Below are 24892 nucleotides of genomic sequence, written 5' to 3' on the forward strand. Positions count from 1 at the left end.
CATGGAAAATGTGATGACATATATCAAAAAAATTATCAATTTCATAAGATCTCTAAGTTTAAATAAGCGACAGTTCTCTGCTTTCTTAAGCGAATTAGCGAATATTCTGGCTTGTCCTACTATGCCGAGGTAGGGTGGCTATCCTGCTCCAAGGTTCTTACACAATTCTGGGACTTGAAAAAAGAAATATGTCAGTCCTTAATAACTAAAAATCAAGACACAAGCCTGTTTTTTTATTCTATATGGTTGCAAGATTTATCCTTCACGGTTGATATAACAAACCACTTATATAAATTAAACTTAAAACTGCAAGGAAAAGATCAGATTATTACAAATATGTGTGACCAAGTCAAAGCATTCAGATGTAAGCTAGTTCTTTGGGGAAAGCAGTTGAAAAATGAAGATTTAATGCACTTTCCGACATGCAACATGAACAAATTAAGTTTAGGTGAAATCGTATCAAAAATACGCAGAAAAAAAATTTAAGTCTTAGAACCGAATTTGAAACAAGGTTTGCAGATTTTAAATTTCTGGAAGACAAGTAAGTCTTCGATTTTTTCAATAAATATAGAATCAGTACCTAATCAAATGCAAATGGAGGCCATTGAAATCCAGTGTGATTCAGATTTGAAGGCAAAATTCAGTGAAGATGGCATGCCTGAATCTTACAAATATTTACCTGCTAGGTTTGAAAATACTCGAAAATTCGCATATGAAATTATTTCCATGTTTGGAAGTACTTATCGGTGTGAGCAATTATTACAATTATGAAAGGAAATAAGCCTCCTGTCAGATCCAGAATTACTGACGCTCACCTGGGGTCAGTTTGGAAAGGAATCACTGCGAACAAGATTTCCGCCGAAGTAGGAAAGATAGTCGCAGAGAAGAGATGCCAAGTGTCAGGAAGAAAACATTAATTTTATCATTGCTCTTGTCCTTTTTGTTTTTACAGTATACTTTTTGAATTAAACCTATGTTTCTATGAAAATTGAAGCTTTTGGGTGTGTTTTTTTTGCAGCCCACATAAACTTAAACCTTGTTTATTTGGCTCGTTAGCCTTTGAGTTTGCCATGCTTGGTTTAGACTGTCTCGGGATTTTTATCTTGTCACATTACTACAGGGATGCAGTGTAATAAACCACACGAAAACCTAGTTCCCTAAAAGAAAAAATAAAGGTCTATGTCATAGGTTTCAGAATGCTTATGAGCAATAATTAACGAACTTTAAAGGTACAGTTTTAATTACGAACAGCAAAGAAGACAGCTTTGGCCCAAGGTGAATTAAGTCCTCCGGCCACCAGGAGGCGCAGCGCTCGGCCGTGCCGCCACGCTGGCTGCCGGTGCCGGATCCCGCGGAGGTCCACTCCAGAAGATGCTCGGAGAGGGCACCTTGCATATTATTAGCCTTTTATTATATAGGGTTGTTATATAGGATTCCTATGCTGTACTTCACATCCCTGTGACTATTTTCATAGCTGCACTCTAAGGCGCCTGAGGAGGCAGGTGGAGTACACTAAATGACAACTAACCAGCTGTTCTCAAAGCACCAGCAGTTAAACCAACCACGGTTACCCAGGGACTGGTATTAATCTGGTGAACAAAACGTCTAACTCTCCAAGGACGCTTCTAAATTTACGAAGGGAGACTGGAAAATGCACACAGCAGCCGCCAACCTCCGCCCGGCTATCGCGAGAGCAACCTCAGCCTTTCCCACACAAAATGCAGTGGGACGCTAACTCTCGCGAGAGCGGCCTCTAAAGCGGAGCGCGGTGACGGAGAGAACTCTCGCGAGAGCGAGTGCAACTCCCCGAGGGTACTTGGCTCCCAGGAGCCGAGAAACATGGCGCGGCCAGAGCCGTCCTGGTGCCGGCTGAACCCGCACCTGGAGCGCGACGTGCTGGAGCTCGTGCGTCACGTGGCGGGCCTCCGGGACCATGCGGACCCCAACTTCCAGCTCTGCCTGCACTTCGCCTGGTCCAACTTCAGGTGTGGGGCGTGGGGCGCGGGCCGGGGCGCGAGGGCTGTGCGGTTTTGTTCATTTCTCATCCCAGCATCTTCTAGTAGAACAGTTCCTGCACATTGGAACTACGCCACCTAATACACTTGTAGTACAGCTTCCAGATTTATCTAGTTTAAACACTTAAATGAAGTCAGAGCGCCTATTTTCCTTTATGGAAGATGTAAATTAGACAATACTGTTAGGGTTATTATCTGTAATGGAATTTTATTACTAAAAGAAAGTCAGTGTTAACATACCAGATTAATTTCAATAGAAATCTTGAATACCGAACAGTTTTTCAAAATCAGTGATCTTGAGTTTCAACCTTAATGATCATACATGAAGTTCCTACTGGGTTTACCATGAGAATAGACAACGAGGTAGAAGCCCGCCAAGTTTCTAAAATAATAAACTCAGTTCTTAAATGTAACTTAACAGAATGTTTTTTCTACAGATTGAATGAATTATGTTTTGCTTTTCTTTTTCTTATTTTTTATTGAGCGTATTGGGGTGACATTAGTTAATAAAATAATGTAGGTTTCAGGTGTACAATTGTTGTGGAGCGAACGCGAGTAAACGACCACTGGAGTCCAGACCAAATTAAAATTTAGGGAGCCTTTTAATAACCGGCCGGCTGACTGCTCTCTCTCCAAGCAGCAAGCCCAGAGAGCAGCCCCGACCCTTTGTGTCTGAACGTATTTAAACCCATTCACTACATCCTGTTTTTGCAGAGCAAACAGTCTAAAACAAATGCACCTGGCATGGCATTGAGAGTATGGGCATATCTAGTCTCTGGCCTACAAGGTCAGACAGCTAAGTTTATCTTCCTCATTATTCAAGCAGGCTAGAAAGCAAAGTTATTTTTAGAATAAGAGTCCATCTAAAAAAAACAGCAGAGAATTCCAAACAGTAGTTTTACAAAATAGGGGTTAGCCTTCTCACTAGGAGGAAGCATGCTCAAAAATTCCCACTCTCCAACACAATTCTACACCACCCCAAGTCAAGTCTCCTTCCATCACCATTTATTTCCCCTATACCCTCTTCTTCCTCCCCCAACTTATTTTTATTTTTCAATTACAGGTGACATTCAATATTATTTTATTAGTTTCAAGTGTACAGCATACTAGTAGTGATTAGGTATTTATGAAATTTCCAAAGTGATCTCCCTGTAAGTTTAGTGCCCACCTAGCACCATACATAGTTATTGCAATGTTATTGACTGTACTAGAGGCCCAGACTCTGAGGGGTCCCTCAGCCGGACCTGCGCCCTCTCGCAGTCTGGGAGCCCTCAGGGGATGTCTGACAGTTGCTGCTGGGGAGGCAGGAGAGGCTCCTGCCACTGCCACTAAGCCTGGCAGCCATGAGCCAGCTCCTGTATTGAGCATCTGCCCCCTGGTGGACAGTCACGTAATAGCAACCAGTCGTTGTGCCACTCGGTTGATTTACATATTAACCTTTTATTATATAGGATTCCTATGCAGTACTTTACATCCCTGAGACTATTTCATAGCTGCCAATTTCTGCTTCTTAATCTCTTTCACCTTTTTCACCCAGTCCCCCTCTGGCAAACATCAGTTTGTTCTCTGTCAGTTTGTTTCTATTTTGTTTGTTCATTTTTGCTCTTTAGATTCCAAATATAAGTGAAATCATATGGTATTTGTCTTTCTCTGTCTGACTTTTTCACTTTGCATAATACATTCTAGGTCCATAGCTATTATCACAAATGGTAAGATTTCATTCTTTTATTTTATTGATTTTTTTTAAGAGAGAGAAACATTGCTTTGTTGTCCCACTTATTTATGCATTTACTGGTTGCTTCTTATATGTGATCAGAGATTGAACTCACAACCTTGCTCTAACTAACTGAACTACCTGGCCAGGGCAAGATTTCATTCTTTTTTATGGCCGAATAATATTCCATTCTATATATGTATTACATCTTTCTCTAATCATCTATCCATGGGCACTTGGGTTGCTTCCATATCTTGGCTACTGTAAATAACACTGCAAGGACAGAAACTAAAATGTGTATTTAAAATAATTTTTCTATTAATCTTTCTAAATGGCAGTAAGTAGATGGACAACATCATTTTAGACTTGGAAAAGGACTAAGAAGTTACTGCCTCCTTTTATACAGTGAGCAACTAAATTATAATGGTGAATTAGTGTTCCAATCAGCCATTTAGGGGGTAGAATTAATGTTATTTAGTAGTGCAATTTACTTCAAAGTTCAGATTGTTGGCTTTGATACTAAAAAAAGTGGAAAACAAGAGCCAATGAGCTATACTATCTATATCCTCCTATCTAATAAAAGTGTAATATGCAAATTGACCATCACTCCAACACACAAGATGGCCACCCCCATGTGGTCAAAGATGGCTGCCCCCATGTGGACACAAGATGGCCACCACAAGATGGCCTGCAGGGGAGGGCAGTTGTGGGTGATCAGGCCAGCAGGAGAGGGCAGTTAGGGGTGACCGTGCTGGCAGAGGAGGGCAGTTGCGGGGGACCAGGCCTGCAGGGGAGGACAGTTGAGGGGGACCAGACCTGCAGGAGAGGGCAGTTGGGGGGAACCAGGCCAGCAGGGGAGGGCAGTTGGGGGGCACCAGGCTTGCAGGGGAGGACAGTTGGGGGGAACCAGGCCTACAGGGGAGGGCAGTTGGGGGGGACCAGGCCAGCAGGGGAGGGCAGTTAGGGGCAATCAGGCCAGCAGGGGAGCAGTTAGGTGTTGATCAGGCTGGCAGGGGAGTGGTTAGAGGGTGGTCAGGCTGGCAGGCAGAAGTGGTTAGGGGCAATCAGGCAGGCAGTCAGGCGAGCGGTTGGGAGCCAGCAGTCCTGGATTGTGAGAGGGATGTCCGACTGCCCTCAAGGGATCCCAGATTGGAGAGGGTGCGGGCTGGGCTGAGGGACACCCCCCCATGCACGAATTTCATGCACTGGGCCTCTAGTAAATATACAAAAGTCTAAGTGACCGGCCAACTAGCTGGCAGGTATGCTGTGCACTGACCACCAGGGGGCAGATGCTCAACGCAGGAGCTGCCAAGCGACAGCAATTTTGCAGAGTGCCCTCTTACACTCCAGGACCCCTCCGGGGATGTTGGACTGCCGGTTTTGGCCCGATCCCCACAGGCCAGGCCGAGGGACCCCACCTGCTAGAGGGATCCTGCTCACTCTGCAGACGCCCTTTGAGCCATGGCCCCAGGTGTGGCCAGCTGGGAAGGGACCACGGGAGGTTGGCTCCAGGGCATTTCCAACCCTTCTCGCCCCTCCAGCCACCTTCTAATTAATTTCCTTTCAATGTGCACGGATCTGTGCACTGGGCCTCTAGTAATTTTATGATGCTTTAATCTATCAGAAAAATGAACAATTTGCATTTGCTTTTTAGAGTTGTGGCCATGTTGTAGGCCCTAGAACTTCAGAGAGAGGTGAAATGTGGTCTCTGTCCTTAAGGAAGAAAGAGATGAAAGTTAATTATATATGAAGATGATAGGGGTTCTTAACATGAGGGCCTGAAGTTAGAATTCAGGTGTTCTAAATTTGGACACGAAAAAGTTCACACTAACCTTTAACTAAAAGGTAGCATTTCTTTCAATTATGAATGAAAGCAACAAGCAATATTAGCTTACCTATGAGTGTGTCACTATTAGAAGTCACATTTCACATCCTATCTAATAAAAGAGTAATATGCAAATTGACCGTACCTCCGCTACACCCACAAGCCACCCCCACCAGCCAATCAGGAGCAAGTATGCAAATTAACCCAACCAAGATGGCTGCAGCCACGGAGCGAGCAGGAGGCTTGGGTTTCACCGGCAATGGAGGAAGCCAAGCTCCCACAGCTCTGGCCTCCGCTCAAGGCTACAAAGTTTCAATTATAGAAGATAAATAAATCCCAGATCCCAGGGCCTCCGCTTGGGTCGCCAGGGGGCATGGCTGGCCTGAAAACCACCACAGGCCCCTCACCCAGGCCACCCCATGCCCCAAGGGAACCCCCACCCTGATCCAGGACACCCTTTAGGGCAAACCAGCCGGCCACCACCCATGCACCAGACCTCTGTCCTATCTAATAAAAGAGTAATATGCAAACTGACCGTCACTCCAACACAAGATGGCTTCCCCCATGTGGTCAAAAATGGCTTCTCCCATATGGACACAAGATGGCCGCCACAAGATGGCCAGCAGGGGAGAGCAGTTGGGAGGGACCAGGCCTGCATGGGAGGGCAGTTGGGGGCGATCAAGCCTCCAGGGGAGGGCAGTTTTGGGGGGACCCAGGCCTGCAGGGGAGAGCAGTTAGAGGTGACCAGGCCTGCAGGGGAGAGCAGTTAGGGGTGACCAGGCCTGCAGGGGAGGGCAGTTAGGGGTGACCATGCCTGCAGGGGAGGGCAGTTAGGGGTGACCAGGCCTGCAGGGGAGGGCAGTTAGGGGTGACCAGGACTGCAGGGGAGGGCAGTTAGGGGCAAACAGGCTGGCAGGGGAGTGGTTAGGGGGTGATCAGGTTGGCAGGCAGAAGCAGTTAGGGGCAATCAGGAAGGCAGGCAGGCGAGCAGTTGGGAGCCAGCAGTCCTAGATTGTGAGAGGTATCTCAGATTGGAGAGGGTGCAGGCTGGACTGAGGGACACACACACACACACACACACACACCGTGCATGAATTTCGTGCACCGGCCTCTAGTCATATTATAGTTGCAGATATTTCTAGTATTGTTTATGATTCACTTTAATGGTAGTTATGGACCCACTGCTAGATCTTACTTAATGCTTTAAAAAGGAATGTTTCTTACTTATCAGAAACTTTTAAAAATACTTTACAACTGTATTTCAGTATACTTGGTTTCCTTTGTATTTCATTTTATGATTTAAGAGAGGGGATCCCGACTCTTCACTGCGCTTCATTATGCCATGAAAAATATTAGAAACAGTATAGGATGTGCTATGCTGGGCTTAAATACAGGCCATTATGGGAAGATAGAGGATCCAGAGGATAGGTGGGGGTGGCTTGGAATGGCCTGCATCCTGAAAGGCCCCATGAGCACTCCCTGAGATGCATGGTGGTTTGCCTGGATGACGGGGATGAAAGAGCAAGAGGTGCACTGTTAAGCATAGCTGAGTGTAGGGTGTTCGGAGACATGGAGGGCAGTGATACTGGTCTGCTGAGCTAGATGACAAGATTGATGTAAGAATTGCATTTTGTCTTCTAGATTTCATCGTTTCTTAGATGTCAACAGTCACAAAGTAGAAAAGACAGTAGAAGGGTAAGTCAGTTTATATGTGTGTGTATATATGTACATATTCAAAATATGTATTTTATAGATCTTTTTGTTAATTTAACTTTCTATCAGTACATTTTTTTAAATATGTTTTAGAATTTATGAAAAATTCATCATTCATTCTGATCTCGGTAAAGCTGCCAGTTGGAAGAGATTAACTGAGGAATTTCTAAATGCATCGCTCCCGAACATACAGGAAATAAAGGTAGGCGTTATATTGTGAGAGCTCTGTTGTGTATTTTGCCATTTCCAGTCTGATTGTTGTCAACTACTTCCTGTTAATTAAACATTAATTCTCTTAATATTGTTCACTGGCTAGAGCAGAATACGCTGGAAACTGACATAAGTATTGCCATGAAGCCCAGTGTGCTTCAGGCTCGAAATGAAAGAACAAGCATGTGCTTGTTTAATCATCTCAGCCACAGCCTGCTATGAAAATTGAGATAAGAGCCCTGGCCTGTTTGGCTCAGTGGATAGAGCGTCAGCCTGCGGACTAAAGGGTCCCAGGTTCGATTCCAGCCAGGGGCACGTGCCTGGGTTGCAGGCTCGATCCCCCCCATTAGGGGACATGCAGGAGGCAGCCAATCAATGATTCTCTCTCATCATTGATGTTTCTATCTCTCCATCTCCCTTGCTCTCTGAAATCAATAAAAAATATATTTTGTAGAAAATGAAAAGAAAATTGAGATAAGAAATTGACATAAATAGTAGCACTGTCTAGCTATCTCAGGTCTTTTAAATGGCTTCTCAGCACTTGGCAATAGGAACTCCCTGTAGAATGCTCATTAGATGCCAGGTGCTGTTGTGAGCACTTTCGGTCGTGGGTCCCCAAGATCACCTTTAGGCTTGATGATGCCCTAGAGAAATTCACAAAACTTAAAAAAAGCTGCTCTCCTCACAGTTACGGTTTATTACAGTGAAAGGATACAGTCAACAATGAGCAAAGGGAAAGATGCCTAAGGTGAGGCCCAGGAGAAACCAACCACAAACTTTAACATATTCCTTTCCAGTTGAGTTACATGGGAATGCCCTTAATTCACCCAGTGACTGTGTGACAACACATGCAAAGTGTTGCAAACCAGGGAAGCTCACCTGAGCCTTGGTGTCCAGGGTTTATATTGGGGTGACTTGTTGCATGGATGTGCAGTGCCCATGAGGCTGACCTTAGCAACTCAATCTCCAGCCCCACAGCAGTCAAACCGAGACCTCTGGCATAGGAAAACAGGCATGTGCCATAACTCTCATTGTTAGCATACATGGTCTGGTGTATGGCCCAAAGCCTCTAGCATACAAAAACCCTCTTCTCCACAGGATAGTCCAAGGCCCAGGTTCTCTCTCAAGAGCCAGTCGAAAGCCAGTCCTGCAGACCTTTGAGGTGTTCACAGTTTGGGCAGTCTATGCCTCCTGAGTTAACTTGTTTAATCTTCCTGGTAACCTCTGTTATTATTGTTTTTAATATATTTTTATTGATTTCAGAGAGGAAGGGAAAGAGATATAGAAACATCAATGATGAGAGAGAATCCTGGATCGTCTGCCTCCTGCATGCCCCCTACTGGGGATTGAGCTCGCAACCCAGACATGTGCCCTTGACCGGAATAGAACCGTGACCCTTCAGTCCCCAGGCCAACACTCTATGTCAGGGGTCCTCAAACTTTTTAAACAGGGGGCCAGTTCACTGTCCCTCAGACCGTTGGGAGGGCCGAACTATAGTTAAAAAAAAAAAAACTATGAACAAATTCCTATGCGCACTGCGGGCCCGAGACGAGTCAGCTGCTAAGCAGGACAGGCAGCGGCACCCGGCGGGCCGGATCAATGTCCTCGGCGGGCCGCATGTGGCCCGCGGGCCGTAGTTTGAGGGCCCCTGCTCTATGTACTGAGCCAAACCAGCTAGGGCAGTACCTTCTATTGATATTGATAGGCTTTCCCTTTGTCTGCACAAAGTTGTGGAATTGGTGTCCTAAGAAAGAGGGCTTTAGACATTTTAAGGAAGGGCTATGAAGGTATTTCTGGAAAAGAGAGAGCTGCAGTCTCTGAGTCCATGCCGTAAGGGTGAGCGGCACACCCCATGTATTGTTCCTGCAAAAGAAGAAGGCACATCTTTTTTATATCTCTTGATTCATTTTGGATACCTTTCTGGTAAGCCTGTAAAATTTAATAAACAGACCCTATGACACCATAATCCTATCTAATAAAGAGGGAATATGCTAATTGACCATCACTCCGTCACCCACAGCTGAAACCAAGTTCCCATAAGGAGCCTTAACGAGCATTCATCAGGGACCTGAGGCTGCTACGCCCTCCCCGGCCCCCGTGGGGCTTGACAGGGGACCTCAGGCTGCATCCCCCGCCCCGGCGCCAATCCAGGGGACCTCAGGCCATGCCCTCTGCCCAGCGGGGCTTGATGGGGGACCTCAAGGTGCGCTTCCCATCCTGGTGCTGGGCTAGAGGACCTCAGGCTGCTCCCCCCACCCCAGCGCCAGGCTGGGGTACCTCAGGCCGCGCCCCCCACTCAGCGGGGCTTGACAGGGGACCTCAAGGTGCACCCCCAGTGCTGGGTCGGGGGAACTCAGGCTGCGCCCCTCACCCCAGCACCAGGCCGGGGGGACCTGAGGCTGCGCCCCCCTGCCTGGCTGGGCTTGACAGGGGACCTCAAGGTGCACCCCCAGTGCTGGGTCGGGGGAACTCAGGCCGTGCCCGCCGCCCAGCAGGGCTTGACAGGGGACCTGAGGCTGCACCCCCCTGATGGTGGGGCTTGACGGAGGACCTCAGGCCATGCCCCCCAGTCCTGGCGCCGGGTCAGAGGACCTGAGGCTACGTCCCCTGCCTGGCGGGCTTGACAAGGGTGGGACTGGCCAGGTCTGGATTTAGCCCAGCCGTGGGCAAACTACGGCCCGCGGGCCGGATTCGGCCTGTTCGGCTATTCTATCCGGCTCGCGGAGCCGAAAGAGCAGAGGGTTCTCTTGCTCTCCCCTCCGCTCCTTTACTTTGAATTTATATTAGTTCACACAAACACTCCATCCATGCTTTTGTTCCGGCCCTCTGGTCCAGTTTAAGAACCCATTGTGGCCCTTGAGTCAAAAAGTTTGCCCACCCCTGATCTAGCCCAATGGGTGCGGGGGCCAGCTGGGTCTGGGTCTCATGGGATTTTGAGGTGCATGTGGGTGGGCGGGGACTTGACTCTGGGTCCCGTGGTGCGCCCCAGACTCTGACAGGAGGAAGGTTTTCATATACATTTTACTCATTTTCTTTCATCTCTGACACTTCTGTTATAGAGAAAGGGCAAATAGCAATATTAAATTATTTCCTTTAATTAATCCTCTTTTAATGTGCATAAATTTCGTTCACTGGGCCACTAGTAGTAATAATAAAAATAATGGCAAATGTTTTTACAGCACTTATTACATGCCAGGCACTGTTACTCCCATAACCACCACAATCAATAGATACTGTTATAGGACTCATTTTGGGAAGGCAAATGCTTTATATAACTTCAGTTTCATCTATACCAATGAAAATACCTATGTTTTGCAAATAATTAAATGAAACAGTGAGTGTCACTTGTGATTTTTTACCTTGACCTTTTCATGGCCATCCCCAGTCATCCTTCTGTGTACCCAGCAATAGGGCTCCCTGAATACTGGGACCACATCCCCAGTCCTGCAGTGGCACATCCTGGGTGCTGCACTGCAGAGCCCTTCCCCTCCTCTTCTGGTGAGCCACCCCATCCTTTAATATTAATTTTAGGCACCTGGAACAAAGAAGACAATCAATATTTGTTGAAGAAATAAATCTGTGTGATCCTTTCTGTCCCACTGTCCCTCTCTGCCCCAGTTACACAGGCAGAATTGATTCCCTTTCTCCCTTACTCTGGCACCTTTGACACATCTGTGGTAGTATAGCAATACTTACCAGTACATGCCATAAAATCCATCCATTGTGAATATACAGATTACCAATTTTCAGTAAATATGTAGTTATACAGCAGCAGTCCAGTTTTAGAACATTTTCTATTACCCAAAAGTTTCCCTCAAGCCCACGTGAAGTCAGTGCATGCTTCCATGGCAACACCAGACAACTACTGGTGTGCTTGCTGTGTTTATGAATTTGCCTTTCTGGACATTTCATAAATGAGATCATATATAGTTTTTGTGTCTGCTTTTTTTCATGATGCTTTTGAGGATCATCCATATTCTTTTTCTTTTAAAAGCTGAATAGTGTGGTATTTTATGAATATGCCACATTTTTCTTCACCTGTGGGTGATATTTGGATTGTTTCCAGATTTTGGTTAGTGTGACAAATGAACTTGGCCATTCAAGCAAACTTGTGTGGACATAAGTTTTCACTCTTCTTGGATAGGTTTCTAGAAGTAGAATTACTGACTTATATGGTCAGCTTATGTTTAACCTTTTAAAACATTGCCAGTTTATTTTCCAAAGTGGCTGTATCATTTTATATTCCCATTAGCAATGTATAAGGGTTCCAGTTTCTCCACATTCTTGCCAACACTTCTTATTGTTACATGTCTTTGTTGTTATACACATCCTAGAGCAGTGGTTCTCAACCTTTCTAATGCTGCGACCCTTTAATACAGTTCCTCATGTTGTGGTGACCCCCAACCACGAAATTATTTTCGTTGCTACTTCATAACTGTAATTTTGCTACTGTTAATGAATCGTAATGTAAATATCTGTGTTTTCTGATGGTCTTAGGCGACCCTGCTAGCAGGCGAACCTGTGGGTTGAGAACCGCTAGCAGGGTCACCTAAGACCATCGGAAAACACAGATATTTACATTACGATTCATTAACAGTAGCAAAATTACAGTTATGAAGTAGCAACGAAAGTAATTTCGTGGTTGGGGATCACCACAACATGAGGAACTGTATTAAAGGGTCGAGGCATTAGAAAGGTTGAGAACCACTGTCCTAGAGAGTATCTCATTGTAGTTTTGATTTATATTTCCCTAATGACTGATGATGTTGGGTGTTTCTTTCATGTATTTTTTAGCCACTGATATGTCTTCTATGATGTCCATTCAAGTCTTTCATCTATTTTTAAATGGGATTTTTTTTTTTTAAGTACAGACTACGTTTTTAATCCATATACTTAAATACCAACCTGGGCAACAGCAAAATGAGAAGCCTACATACTCAAAAAATATTTTTTAGACAACCAAGACACTTTGAATACATGAATGAAAAGCTAGTCATCATATCCTTAGATGCTAGACCTTGAATTTAAAAACTTTTCATTGTTTCCTGTTTTCCCTGTTCCTGACTTTCCTTTATCATAATGTTATTTCTTTCTTTTGGCCAGTCTACAGCTAAATTAAAATTTACAGTCAGATTTACTGAACCTGTCAGTCTAAGAAATTTTAGCTGTCCCCCACCCACACTATATACGCATCACAGAGATTTACCATTGTGATTCAAAATAACTGAATATTCTAAAGTTTCTTTATTCCAAAAAAAATAAATTATATAGCTCTATTAGGCTTAGGTGTTTTCAATACAAAATGTTATTATCATCCGTCCTGTCCACCATAGGACTGCTCTGAAGAGGAAATAAAACAACGAGAGAGCAACCTGAAGGGGGCACCCAAGTTCTCTGTGCACCCCTGTGGACACCAACACACACACATCTCTCATAATATTTCCAAGATTTGGGGGAAGTTGTGAGGGGCGTTCTAGAAAGTTCAATGACCCTACATTAAAATGAGCTCACAAAAGAAAAGGCAAAACACGCAGATCATTGAGATCTTGAGTTGAAATCACGAAGTATGTACATGATCAAAAATGTGAAGACTGACCAACCTATACATTTCTGTGTTTAATCAAAGAAGTTCTGCATTAAAAAACCAAATAAACATGAAACCTTCCAGGTCAGTGATATTTCCACTTATGAGAATGATTCAGTCCAATTTGAGAATTTCATTATTTCTAGCAGTACGCTGTATAATCCAGCTTAGGAATTCACTCTGTACAGATGAGAATACACCTGCATTCTAGGCTTTTCCTGCAGGCCACATGGAAGGTGATACTGTCTGACTAAGTTGCCAAAGGATTCTTCTTGCAGTGTCTCAAATTTATATTTTTATCTGTAAGAAACGTGTCCTATTAGTTAGCACCTTAGGCTCAAGTGAAGTTTTTTGGCACAGAATTCTAGAGTCTTCCTATATAATCTGATAATTCTGGTATCCTTGCCAGAAAATTATGCATCAAAGTACATTTTGAAAATCCTGGCATCATTTACATCTTTGAATGAGTCCATTATTTGGAATGTTATTTTCTTATTGAGTCATCAATTACTTATATATTCCTCATACAAGTTCTTCATCAGAATAATGATTGACAAATATATTCCTCCAGTTTCTATTTTATCTTCTCAGTAAAAATGTTTTTTAATATTTATTGTGGTCAATGTTACAGATGTCCCCCATTCCCAGGCCTTGCCCACACTATTGTCTATGTCCATGGGCTATGCATATTTGCATATACTAATACTAGAGGCCCAGTGCACGAAATTCTTGCATGGGGGTGGGGTGTCCCTCAGCCCAGCCTGCACCCTCTCCAATCTGGGACCCCTTGAGGGATGTCCGACCGCCCGTTTAGGCCCGATCACAATCCAGGACTGCTGGCTCCCAACCGCTTGCCTGCCTCTACCTGATTGCCCCTAACTGCTTTTGCCTGCCAGCCTGATCACCCCTAACCACTCCCCTGCCAGCCTGATCAACGCCTAACTGCTCCCCGGCCGGCCCGATTGCCCCTAACTGCCCTCCCCTGCTGGCCTGGTCACCCCTAACTGCCCTCCCCTGCTGGCCTGGTGCCCCCCAACTGCCCTCCCCTGCCAGTCTGGTTGCCCCTAACTGTCCCCCACTGCAGGCCATCTTGTGTCCACATGGGGGCAGCCATCTTGTGTCCTGGAGTGATGGTCAATTTGCATATTACTCTTATTAGATAGGATGTTCTTTGGTTATCTCTTCCCTTCTACCTCCTACTCTTGAGTCATTCTGTTCCATGCTTCCATGCCGCTGGATATATATTATTCATCAGTTTACTTTGTTCGTTAAATTCCACATATTAGTGAGATTGTATGGTATTTGTCTTTTTCTAACTGGCTTATTTCACTTAGCATAATATTCTCCAGGTCCATCCATGATGTCATTAAGGGTAAGAGCTCCTTTTGTACATTCGCATAGTATTCCATTGTGTATAAATGTACCACAGTTTTCTTAGCCATTTATCTACTGACTACAAGCCCGGTGCATGCAATTCATGCATAGGTAGGGTCCCTAGGCCTGGCCAGTGATCAGGGCCAGCCAGGGCCTTCCTTCCCCAGCTGCCGGCTGCCGGCCGGGGTCTTCCTTTGTTCCGCGCCACCCCCTGGTGGTCAGGGAACGTCATAGTGAGCAATCGAACTCTCGGTCGAACTCCCGAGGGGACACTTTGCACATTAGCCTTTTATATATATAGATATAGATGGGCACTTGGGCTGTTTCTAGATCTTAGCTATTGTAATTAATGCTGCTATGAACATAAGGTTGCATTTGTCTTGAATATATTCTTTCTGATTGGTGTTTTGGGATTTTTAGGATATATTCATAGAAGTGGGATTGCTATGTCACCAGGCAGTTCCATTTTTAATTTTTTGAGTAAACTCCATACTTTTTTCCATAGTGGCTGCACCAGTCTGCATTCCCATCAACAGTATACTAAGGCTACCTTTTCTCCACATCCTCACCAGCACTTGTGGCTTGTTAATTTATTGATGATAGCCATTCTGGCAGGTGTGGGGTGATATATTATTGTAGTTTTAATTTACATTTCTCTGATGATTAGTAACATTGAGCATCTTTTCATAATTCTATTGGCCATCTGTATGTTGTTTTTGGAAAAGTGTCTATTCAGGTCTTTTGCCCAGTTTTAATTGGATTGTTTGTCTTCCTGGTGTTGAGTTGTGTGAGTTCTTTGTATATTCTGGAAATTAACCCCTTATCATATGTATCATTGGCAAATATGTTCTCCCATACATTAAGTTCCCTTTTAATTTTGTTGGTGGTTCGTTTTGCTGTGTAGATGCTTTTTAGTTTGCTGTGCTCCCATTTGTTTATTTTTCCTTTAGTTTCTCTAGTCGTAGGAGATATATCAGTGAAAATATCGCTACATGAGATGTCTTAGATTTTTAAGGTTTTGTGACACATTTAAGTCTTTGATTCATTTTGAGTTTATTCTTGTGTATGGTGTAAGTTGGTGATCTAGTTTCATTTTTTTTTTTTTTTTGCATGTGTCTGTCCAATTTTCCTAACACCATTTATTGAAAAGACTATCTTTACTCCATTGTATTCTCTTGACTTCATTGTCAAATACTAATTGATATTCATCTGGGTTCATTTCTCGGGTCTCTTTTCTGTTCCATTGATCTACATGCCAGTTCTTGTGCCAATACTGTTTTGATTACAATGGCTTTGTAATATAGTTTGATATTCAATATTGTGACCCTCCAACTTTGTTCTTCTTTCTCAAAATTGCTATGACTATTTGGGGTCTTTTATGGTTTCATATAAATTTTTGGAATACTTGTTCTAGATCTGTGAAACATGCCATTGGTATTTTAATAGAGAGTGCATTGAATCTGTAAGATTGCTTTGGTAGTATGGACATTTTAATGATACTAATTCTTCCAATCCATGAACACAGTATTTGCTTCCACTTGTTTGTATCTCCTTCTATTTCCTTTTTTCAATGTCCTATTGTTTTCCTAGTACAGGTCCTTTACCACCTTGTTTATTTCCACATATCTTATTTTTTTGTTGAAATGGTATACATATAAGATTGTTTGTCTTAGTTTCTCTCTCTGAGAGTTCATTATTGGTGCATAAAAATGCCATGGATTTTGGGGTGTTAATTTTGTATTCATAGATTCTGAATTCATTTATTAAATCTGGTAGGTTTTATGGAGTCTTTAGGGTTTTCTATGTATAGTATCATGGGAATAATTAGTTTTTCTTCCTCCTTCCAATTTGGATACCTTCTGTTTCTTCTTATGTTTGATCGCTATCGCTAGGACTTGCAGTACTATCCTATATAATAAAAGGCCAGGGACCATAAGCGGAACAACCGGTTGCCACGAGGTGCATTGACCACCTCTCAGTCCCGTGGCCCGTGAGCGGCGGCAGGCGGGGTGGCGGGGCGGGACTGGGGACTGGAAAGTGGGCTGAACGGCTGACCTCTTGGTCCCTCCCCCTGGCCCGCAGGCTCCAGTGGATCAGCGATGGTGAACAGGGGAACCGGGGTGGGTGGCGAGAAGTCCAGGCTGGCTGTCAGGCTGGCTGGGATCCCCGGCTCATCCCTGGCTGCTTAGGGGCTGAGGCCGGCGGGAAAGCAGGCACCGGCGACTTCACCTCCATGCGCGTGTGCCGGGCCAGCCACTGATGGAACATGCTGCCTGCTTGGGGCCGCTCACAGAGGCGGCGCCACTGCTGCTGGGGCTTGCGGTGCTGACGGAAACTGTGGGGCGCCCTGCAACCTACCCACCCTGGCGGCGGAGGTGGCGTTCAGCCTGGGGACTGGCGAACAGGCAGAAGATGGCCCTGATCACAGGCTAGGCCTAGGGAACCTACTCACACAATTTCATGCGCTGGGCCTCTAGTGTTGAATTAGAGTACTGAAAGAGGGCATCCCTGTTTTGTTCTTGTTCTTAAGGGAAATGGTTTTAGTTTTTGCCCATTTAGTGGGAGTGATGTTGGCTGTAGTATATGGTTTTTATTATATTGAGGTATGACCCTTCTATTCCCCCTTTTCTGAGAGTTTTTATCAAAAAAGCGTGTTGGATTTTGTCGAATGCATTTTCTGCATCTATTGATATGATCATGTGATTTTTGTCTTGCAATATGTTTATGTGCTCTATCATGTTTATTGATTCATGAATATTGTACCAGCTTTGCATTCCCGGAATAAATCCCACTTGTAATGCCAGGGGTCTTAATCCAGCATCTAGAAGGGTTCAGGAATCTGAAGAAGGCGCTGTATGTAAATTAATAAAGAGTCCAGAGACTAAACATAATTTTGGAAGGCATTTTGGGGAGCCAGAGAAAACTTAGCTAAAGAAACCAAGTTCTCCTGTCTCTCTAGACTTCTTGCTTTTTATTAACACAAATTATCCTAAGGCAAGGTAGATGTACACATCAAAGGCCAAGGTTTAGTATACAGAATTTATTGTCAAATTGGGGGAACTGCATTTGGCTGTTCAGGTGTTTGGCCAGCAGGAGGCAATAACATGTAGATTGAAATGCCCTCAGCTGTCTGGCAGCAAGCAATCATTTATGCATCCTTTTCAGGTTTGGGGAAATGCCCTCAGCCATTTCCAACAGGCAATAATATGTATTTTCCATATTGCTGAAGGCTCAAGGTCCACCAACCTTTTGATGAACTTCTTGCATTTATGACCTGCTGGAATTAGCTTCTGGCACACTTGGTCATGGTGTATGATCTTTTTAATATATTTTGGGTCCGATTTGCTAAAAATTTTTTGTGGATTTTAGCATCTGTGTTCATCGGGGATATTGGCCTGTCGTTCTCTTTCTTTGTCTGAGTTTTGGAAGGTTGTATTTTTCTAGGAATACGTCCAGTTTGTCCCATTTGTTGAAATAGAAGTTGTTCTTAGTGTTGTTGTTTTTTTTATGATCCTTTATATTTCTGTGGGGTCAGTTGTTATTTCACCTCTTTCGTTTCTGATTTTGTTTACTTGGGTCCTCTCTCTTTGTTTCCTTGTGAGTCTGGCTAGAGATTCATCAATCTTGTTTATCCTTTTGAAGAACCAGTTCTTGGTTTAATTGATCTTTTGTATTTTTTTTTTTTTTATCTCTATGTCATTTATTTCCACTCTGATCTTTATTATCTCCTTCCTTCTACTTATTCTGGGCTTTTCTTACTGTTTTCTTTCTAATTCTTTAAGTTGTTATGTTAGATAACTTATTACCAGTTTTTCTTGTTTTTTTGTTCTGTTTTTTTGAGGTAGGCCTGTAGTGCTATGAACTTCCCTCTCAGTACTGCTTTCACTGTGTTCCATAGATTTTGGATTATTGTGTGTTCATTTTTATTTGTTTCCAGGATGTTTTTTTAAAAATATATTTTATTGATTTTTTACAGAGAGGAAGGGAAACATCGATGAGCTGCCTCCTGCACACCCCCTACTGGGGATGTGACCGCAACAAAGGTACATGCCCTTGACTGGAATCGAACCTGGGACCCTTCAGTCCACAGGCCGATGCTCTATCCACTGAGCCAAACCAGTCAGGGCTCCAGGATGTTTTTTATTTCTTCTTTGATCTCTTTGGTAACCCATTCATTGTTTAATAGTATGCTATTTAGTCTCCATGTGTTTGATTGTTTTTGAGCATTTTTATTGTAGCTTATTTGTAACTTCATGCCATTGTCATCTGAGAAGATGCTTGATATGATTTAAATCTTCTTGAATTTGTAAAGACTTAGCTTGGGTTCTAACGTGTGGTCTATTTTTGAAAATGTCCCATGTGCACCTGAGAAGAATGTATATTTCATTTAGCTTTGAGGTGAAATGTTCTGAAGTTGTCAACTAGTTCCATCTGATCTAGAGTGTCATTTAAGATTGCTGTGTCCTTGTTGATTTTTTGTCCAGAAGATTTATTCAGTGATGTCAGTGGGATATTAAAGTCCCTGCTATGATTGTATTGCTGTCAATCTCTCCCTTGATATCCTCCAGAAGTTTTTTTATATGTTTGGATGCTCCTGCATTGGGTGCATATATGTTTACCAGAGTTATAGCCTCCTGTTGTATCAACCCCATTAGTATTATGCAGTGGCCTTCCTTATCTCTTCTTATGGCCTTCACTTTGAAGTCTATTTTGTCATATATAAGTATTGCTACCCCAGCTTTTTTTCATTTTCATTTGCCTGGAAAAAAAATTTTCCATCTCTTCACTTTCAGTCTGTGTGAGTCCTTTGTCCTGAGGTGGGTCTCTTATAGACATCATATATATGGTCATGTTTTCTTTCTTTCTTTTTTAATTGTCTAAAGTTTTACATATGTCTCCTTTTTCCCCACTTGGACCCCGCCAGCCATTCCTACCCCAGGCAAGCCCCCACCGCCCCAGTGTCTGTCCATTGGTTATGCTAATATGCGTGCTTACAAGTCCTTTGGTTGCTCTCTAACCCTCCTCCCCTTGCCATTTGTCTCCTGATCTATTCATAAAATAATGTTGATCATTATATCCCACATATGAGTGAGATCATGTGATATTTGTCTTTCTCCAACTGGCTTATTTCGCTTAGCATAATGCTCTCCAGTTCTATCCATGCTATTGCAAATGGTAAAAGTTCCTTCTTTTTAATAGTGGTGTAATATTCCCTTGTGTAGATGTACCAGTTTTTTAATCCACTCATCTGCTGATGGGCACTTAGGCTGTTTCCAAATATTTGCTATTGTAAATTGTGTTGCTATGAACATAGGGGTGCATATATCCTTTCTGATTGGTGTTTCTGGTTTCTTGGGATATATTCCTAGAAATGGGATTACTGGGTCAGATGGGAGTTCCATTTTTAACTTTTTGAGGAAACTCCATACTGTCTTCCACAGTGGCTGCACCGGTCTGCGTTCCCACCAGCAGTGCAGGAGGGTTCCTTTTTCTCCACATCCTTGCCAGCACTTGTTGTTTGTTGATTTATTGATGATAGCCATTCTGACAGGTGTGGGATGGTATCTCATTGTTATATTGATTTGCATCTCTCGGATGATTAGTGACTTTAAGCATGTTTTCGTATGTCTCTGGGGGCTCATGTTTTCTTATCCATTCAACTACCCTGTGTCTTTTGATTGGAGCATTTAATCCATTTATGTTTAAGGTTATTATTGATAGGAACTTGTTTGTTGCCATTTTTATTCCTTATGCCTATGTTCCTTCCTCCCTTTCTATTTCTTTTTACAACAGTCCCTTTAGCATTTCTTGCATTGCTGGTTTGGTGGTAATTAACTCCTTTAGCCTTTTTTTTTTTTAATATATTTTATTTATTTATTTATTTATTTATTTTACAGAGAGGAAAGGAGTGGGATAGAGAGTTAGAAACATCGATGAGAGAGAAACATCCATCAGTTGCCTCCTGCACAGCCCCTACTGGGGATGTGCTCGCAACCAAGGTACATGCCCTTGACCGGAGTTGAACCTGGGACCCTTTAGTCCACAGGCCAACGCTCTATCCACTGAGCCAAACCAGTAGGGCTCCCTTAGCCTTTTTTTTTTTTGTCTGCAAAGCTCCTGATTTCACCTTCAATTTTGAATGATAGCCTTGCTGGATAGAGTATTCTTGGATTTAGTCCCTTGCTTTTCATCACTTTGTAACTTCATGCCATTCCCTTCTGGCCTGATGTGTTTCTGTTGAGAAATCAGTTGATAATCTAATGGGACAGTGGTTGGCAAACTCATTAGTCAACAGAGCCAAATATCAACAGTACAACGATTGAAATTTCTTTTGAGAGCCAAATTTTTTAAACTTAAACTTCTTCTAACGCCACTTCTTCAAAATAGACTCGCCCAGGCCATGGTATTTTGTGGAAGAGCCACACTCAAGGGGCCAAAGAACCGCATGTGGCTCGCGAGCCGCAGTTTGCCGACCACGGTAATGGGAGATCCCTTGTAGGTGGTTTTCTGTCTCTCTCTTGTAGCCTTTAATAGTCTTTCTTTGTCTTTTACATTTGCCAACTTAATTATGATATGTCTTGGAGTAAGTCTTTTTGGGTTCATCTTGATTGGGACTCTGTACTTCCTGGACTTGTGTGACTTTTTTCTTCACCAAGTTAGGGAAGTTTTCTGTCATTATTTCTTCAGACAGGGTTCCTATTTCTTGCTCAGCTTCCTCTCCTTCTGGCACCCCTATGGTGAAGATGTTGTTTTGATTTGTGTTGTACCAAAGCTCCTTTAAACTCTCTGGCTTTAAACTTTTTTTTTCAGTTGCTGCTCTGCTTGGTGTCTTTTCGACCTTGTCTTCTAACTTGTTAATTCAGTCCTCAACTTCTTCTAGTCTACTGTTGAAACCTTCCATCATGGTCTTTATTGCCTGCATTCTTCATTTTCTCTTGATTCTTTTCATGTTGGTGTATTTCTCATTCAGCTCCTTATAATTCTCATTGAGCTGCTTGTATTTCTCATTCAGCTGTTTGAGCATCCTTATAACCATTACTCTGAATTCTTTCTCTGCCAAATTAACTTGCCTCCATTTCATTTAGTTCCTTTTCTGGTGATTCTTCCTTCTTTCATTTACAAGTTGTTTCTTTGTCTCCCCATTTTTGCTGTTCCTTTGTATTTGTTTCTATGTATTAGATCAAGCTGCTATGCCACCCAGATTTTTGGTGTTGGTCAAATGTTTTTTGGGACCGGTGGTGCAGTATCTCAGTATCCTGGCCTCCTTAGCTGCCCCCCCCGCCCCCACTCAAGATATTTGGGTTGCCCTGTTGTAGTTGTGACTTGAATGTTATTGTCTGTTTGTGGATGGAGTCTCCTCTCAGGGTGTCTGATTATGTGTCTCATTTCCTACCATGTTGTGCCAGCCATTGAGGAGGTGCTGTCCGAACAGCACAAAATACAACAAGACAACACAGAAGGAAGAGAACAAGAATGTACACAAGACCCCTATAGCCCCATGACCACCAGAGAAAAGAGAATTAAGAAAGAGAAAAGAGAGCAAGAATGATGGAACAAAAAGAAAAAATATGTGGAGGAACACAACAAAACAAAAACAAATAAAGCACAAACAAAAAACACCCAGAAAAGGTGGGTGGGGGCAGAATCTGTAGATATAGAGCTGAAAATATTAAAGGCCCTAACCAGTTTGGCTCAGTGGATAGAGCATCAGCCTGCAGACTGAAGGGTCCAAGGTTCGATTCTGGTCAAGGGCATGTACCTTGGTTGCGGGCACATACCCAGTAGGGAGTGTGCAGGAGGCAGCTGATCAATGTTTCTTTCTCATTGATGTTTCTAATTCTCTATCCCTGTCCCTTCCTCTCTGTAAAAAAAATCAATAAAATATATTTTTTAAAAAAAGAAAAAGAAAATATTAAAGAACTAGAGGAATAGGGGAAGGACCCTGGTTTATAATAAAGGGGGGGCGGGTCAGGAATGAGAACACAAGGAAAAAAGTTTAGATAGGAGAATAGAGCAGATAGACCTAAATTTAGGAAGTGAAACAAATTAAGAAATTAGAAAAAAAAGAAAGAGAAAAAAATTAAAAATTGAATAGTTAAATAAAAAGAAAAGAGAAAGGAAGAGGAAATTAGATATATGAGCACAACAATAGGGACTAGAATAATAGCAAATCAATATAGCAGATAGGTAAAGAAGATCTATTTTAAAAAGTAGAAAAAAGAAAAATGGGAGGAAAACAAGAGAAGAAGAAAGGGGTGCAAAAAAATAAGATAGATAAAGTAAATAAAAAATAAAGTGAAGTCTCATTCACTTCAGCCAAGTTTAGTGCCCCATGGGAGCTGGCTTAGGACCCCACTCTTCTGTCTGCCAATTCTGGGCTTCCTGTGAGGACTTAGGTGTTAACCACTGTCAAACACTGTCTTTTGCCTGTTAGCTCCCTGCTTGAAGCTCCAAGCAATCCACCAGTCCACAGCTTGTGTCTTTCTCCACAGGCCTTGGCTGCAAGCAGGAAGGGCCAATCTGCTCTTTTTGTCTGTCCACCAGCTGTCAGACTTAATCTCTCAAGAGTCTGTTTCTGACAGGGCTTTAGGCGGGGGAAGTGCTGTTTCGCTTTCAGGGAATATGATGGGTGTGTTTCCTGTGTCAGAACTACTCCTCCACGAGTGGCCCAAAATGTCACTCTGCCCTCGACTGAACAGATCTCCTTGTATGGAGACCAATGAGGTCAGCTGCAACCCTGGAGTTTTTATCAGTCTGGTTCTCAGAATAGTGGAGTGGACGGCTCCTCTTTCAATCCAATCACTGGGGGCTTCCTTGAGACTGCTCAGACCCGTAAGCTTGGCCTCTGCCTTTGTTTTCTCAGTAAAGCTCAAAGTGCAGGTGTGGCAGGCTGTATCACGGGGAGCAGGGTTTCCCCCTTTACCTGCTCTCTGGGTGTTGGGAGCAGGTAGCTCCTCCCAGGGAAAATGGCCATTTTGGTTTGGAAGCCTATGAACAACCCATTGCAGGACTCCTGACTACTACTTTTCCATGTCACCCTGCCCTGCTTACCTCCCTGCCTCTCCTCAGTCACCTCACGTCCACACCTCTTTCCTGCGCCAATGCCTGGGTGTGTAGCTGCAAATGAAGACTCCCGTGCTCTGGCTTAGAAAAAAAAAGGGCAATCGAAACTGCTGCTCTCTCCCCCACTGGCTCTGGTCTGCTGGGTCTAGACTGCTGCTACCAACAGTCCTGCTACCTCTCGTAGCTGCTTGGATGATATGGGCGCTGCGAGTCACACCGCCACGGGTTAGGAAGCCCCACCGGTCAGGTCAGCAGCACTGCCACCAGGTGGTGTGTGGAGCCCTGCCTGTGCCCTGGAACAGTTCTCCCCGTAGCTCAGCACCCTCCTCTCTGGGCTCCCCACCTCTCTAGATCTCGCCCTTTCTACAGATCTCCAAGTGCCTTCTTTCTTCCTTGTTATAAGTCACTCTTTAGCTGGACCACACTTGGAAATTCCAGGTGTATGTTCTCCAATTTAGTGGTATTTCCAGCCTGGCGCTGTGACGAGGTGCCCGACAGGTCTGCCTCTTCAGCCGCCATTTTCTCCTGCCATTATTTCTTCAAACAGGTTCTCTATTCCTTTCTTAGATTCTGCTCCTTCTGGTACACCATAATGTGAATGTTGTGACATTTTATGTTGTTCCAAAGCTTAAACTCTCCTGCTTTTCAATTTTTCTCTCCATGCACTGCTCTGAATGGCTGTTTCTTTCTACCTTGTCTTGTAATTCACTGATATGGTCCTCAGCCTCTTCTAGTCCATTGTTGAATCCTTCCAGGTGTTCTTTATTTCAGCTGTGTCATTCCTCACTTCCAACCTATTCTCATTCGTTGTTTCAACCTTTTTTCATGTTGGTGTATCTCTCATTACGACCTGTATAATACTCATTAAGTTGCTTGTAGTTCTCACTGAATTGTTTGAGCATCCTTTTTACCATTACTCTGAATTCTTTATCTGACAAAAGGTTTACTTCCATTTCATTTAGTTCATCTTCTGGTGATTCCTCCTTTACTTTCATTTGGGGGTTGTTTTTTTATCTCCTTATTTTTGCTGTCCCTTTGATTTTGTTTCTGTATATTAGATGAGACTGCTATGCCTCCCAGATTTTGTGGGGTGGTCTTATGTAGCGGGTGTTTTGTGGAACCCAGTGGCACAGTCTCAGTTCTCCTGAGCTGGGTGCTCTAGGAAGCCCCCCTACTTGAGTTATTTGGGTTCTCCTGTTGTAGTGGGGTCTTGAATGTTGTTGGCCTGTCATGGATGGAGTCTCCTCTCAGGCTGGCTGACTATGTGGCTCACCCACAACCACATTGTGAGAGCTGTTGTGAAAGTGCTGCCCAAACAGAACAAAATACAACACGACAAAACATGAATCAGAAGAAACAAAACAAAAACATACACAAGATCCCTACAGCACCAA

At 43.6% G+C, this 24892-nt stretch overlaps 1 protein-coding gene across 5 annotated transcripts in view; it reads left to right on the top strand.

The window, feature by feature from the left end:
• Positions 1 to 1766: 1766 nt before the first annotated feature.
• The window catches only part of TUBGCP5 (tubulin gamma complex component 5), an 87575-nt gene continuing 64449 nt past the window's right edge, over positions 1767 to 24892 (top strand). For 3 of the 5 annotated variants that reach the window (XR_013960684.1, XM_080670035.1, XM_080670036.1), the window contains exons 1-3: positions 1767 to 1985; positions 7196 to 7249; positions 7361 to 7469. Coding sequence is in view for 3 of the 5 variants with exons in the window: in XM_080670035.1 (XP_080526161.1) it covers positions 1840 to 1985; positions 7196 to 7249; positions 7361 to 7469 (309 nt within the window). In the remaining 2 variants the exon portion in view is untranslated. Of the gene's footprint in view, positions 1986 to 7195; positions 7250 to 7360; positions 7470 to 24892 lie in introns of those variants that run through there. The other 2 variants (XM_080670038.1, XM_080670037.1) reach the window with 2 other exon arrangements.

Source organism: Plecotus auritus, assembly GCF_963455305.1.
Source record: "Plecotus auritus genome assembly, chromosome: 5".
In the NCBI taxonomy this organism is placed as follows: Eukaryota; Metazoa; Chordata; class Mammalia; order Chiroptera; family Vespertilionidae; genus Plecotus; species Plecotus auritus.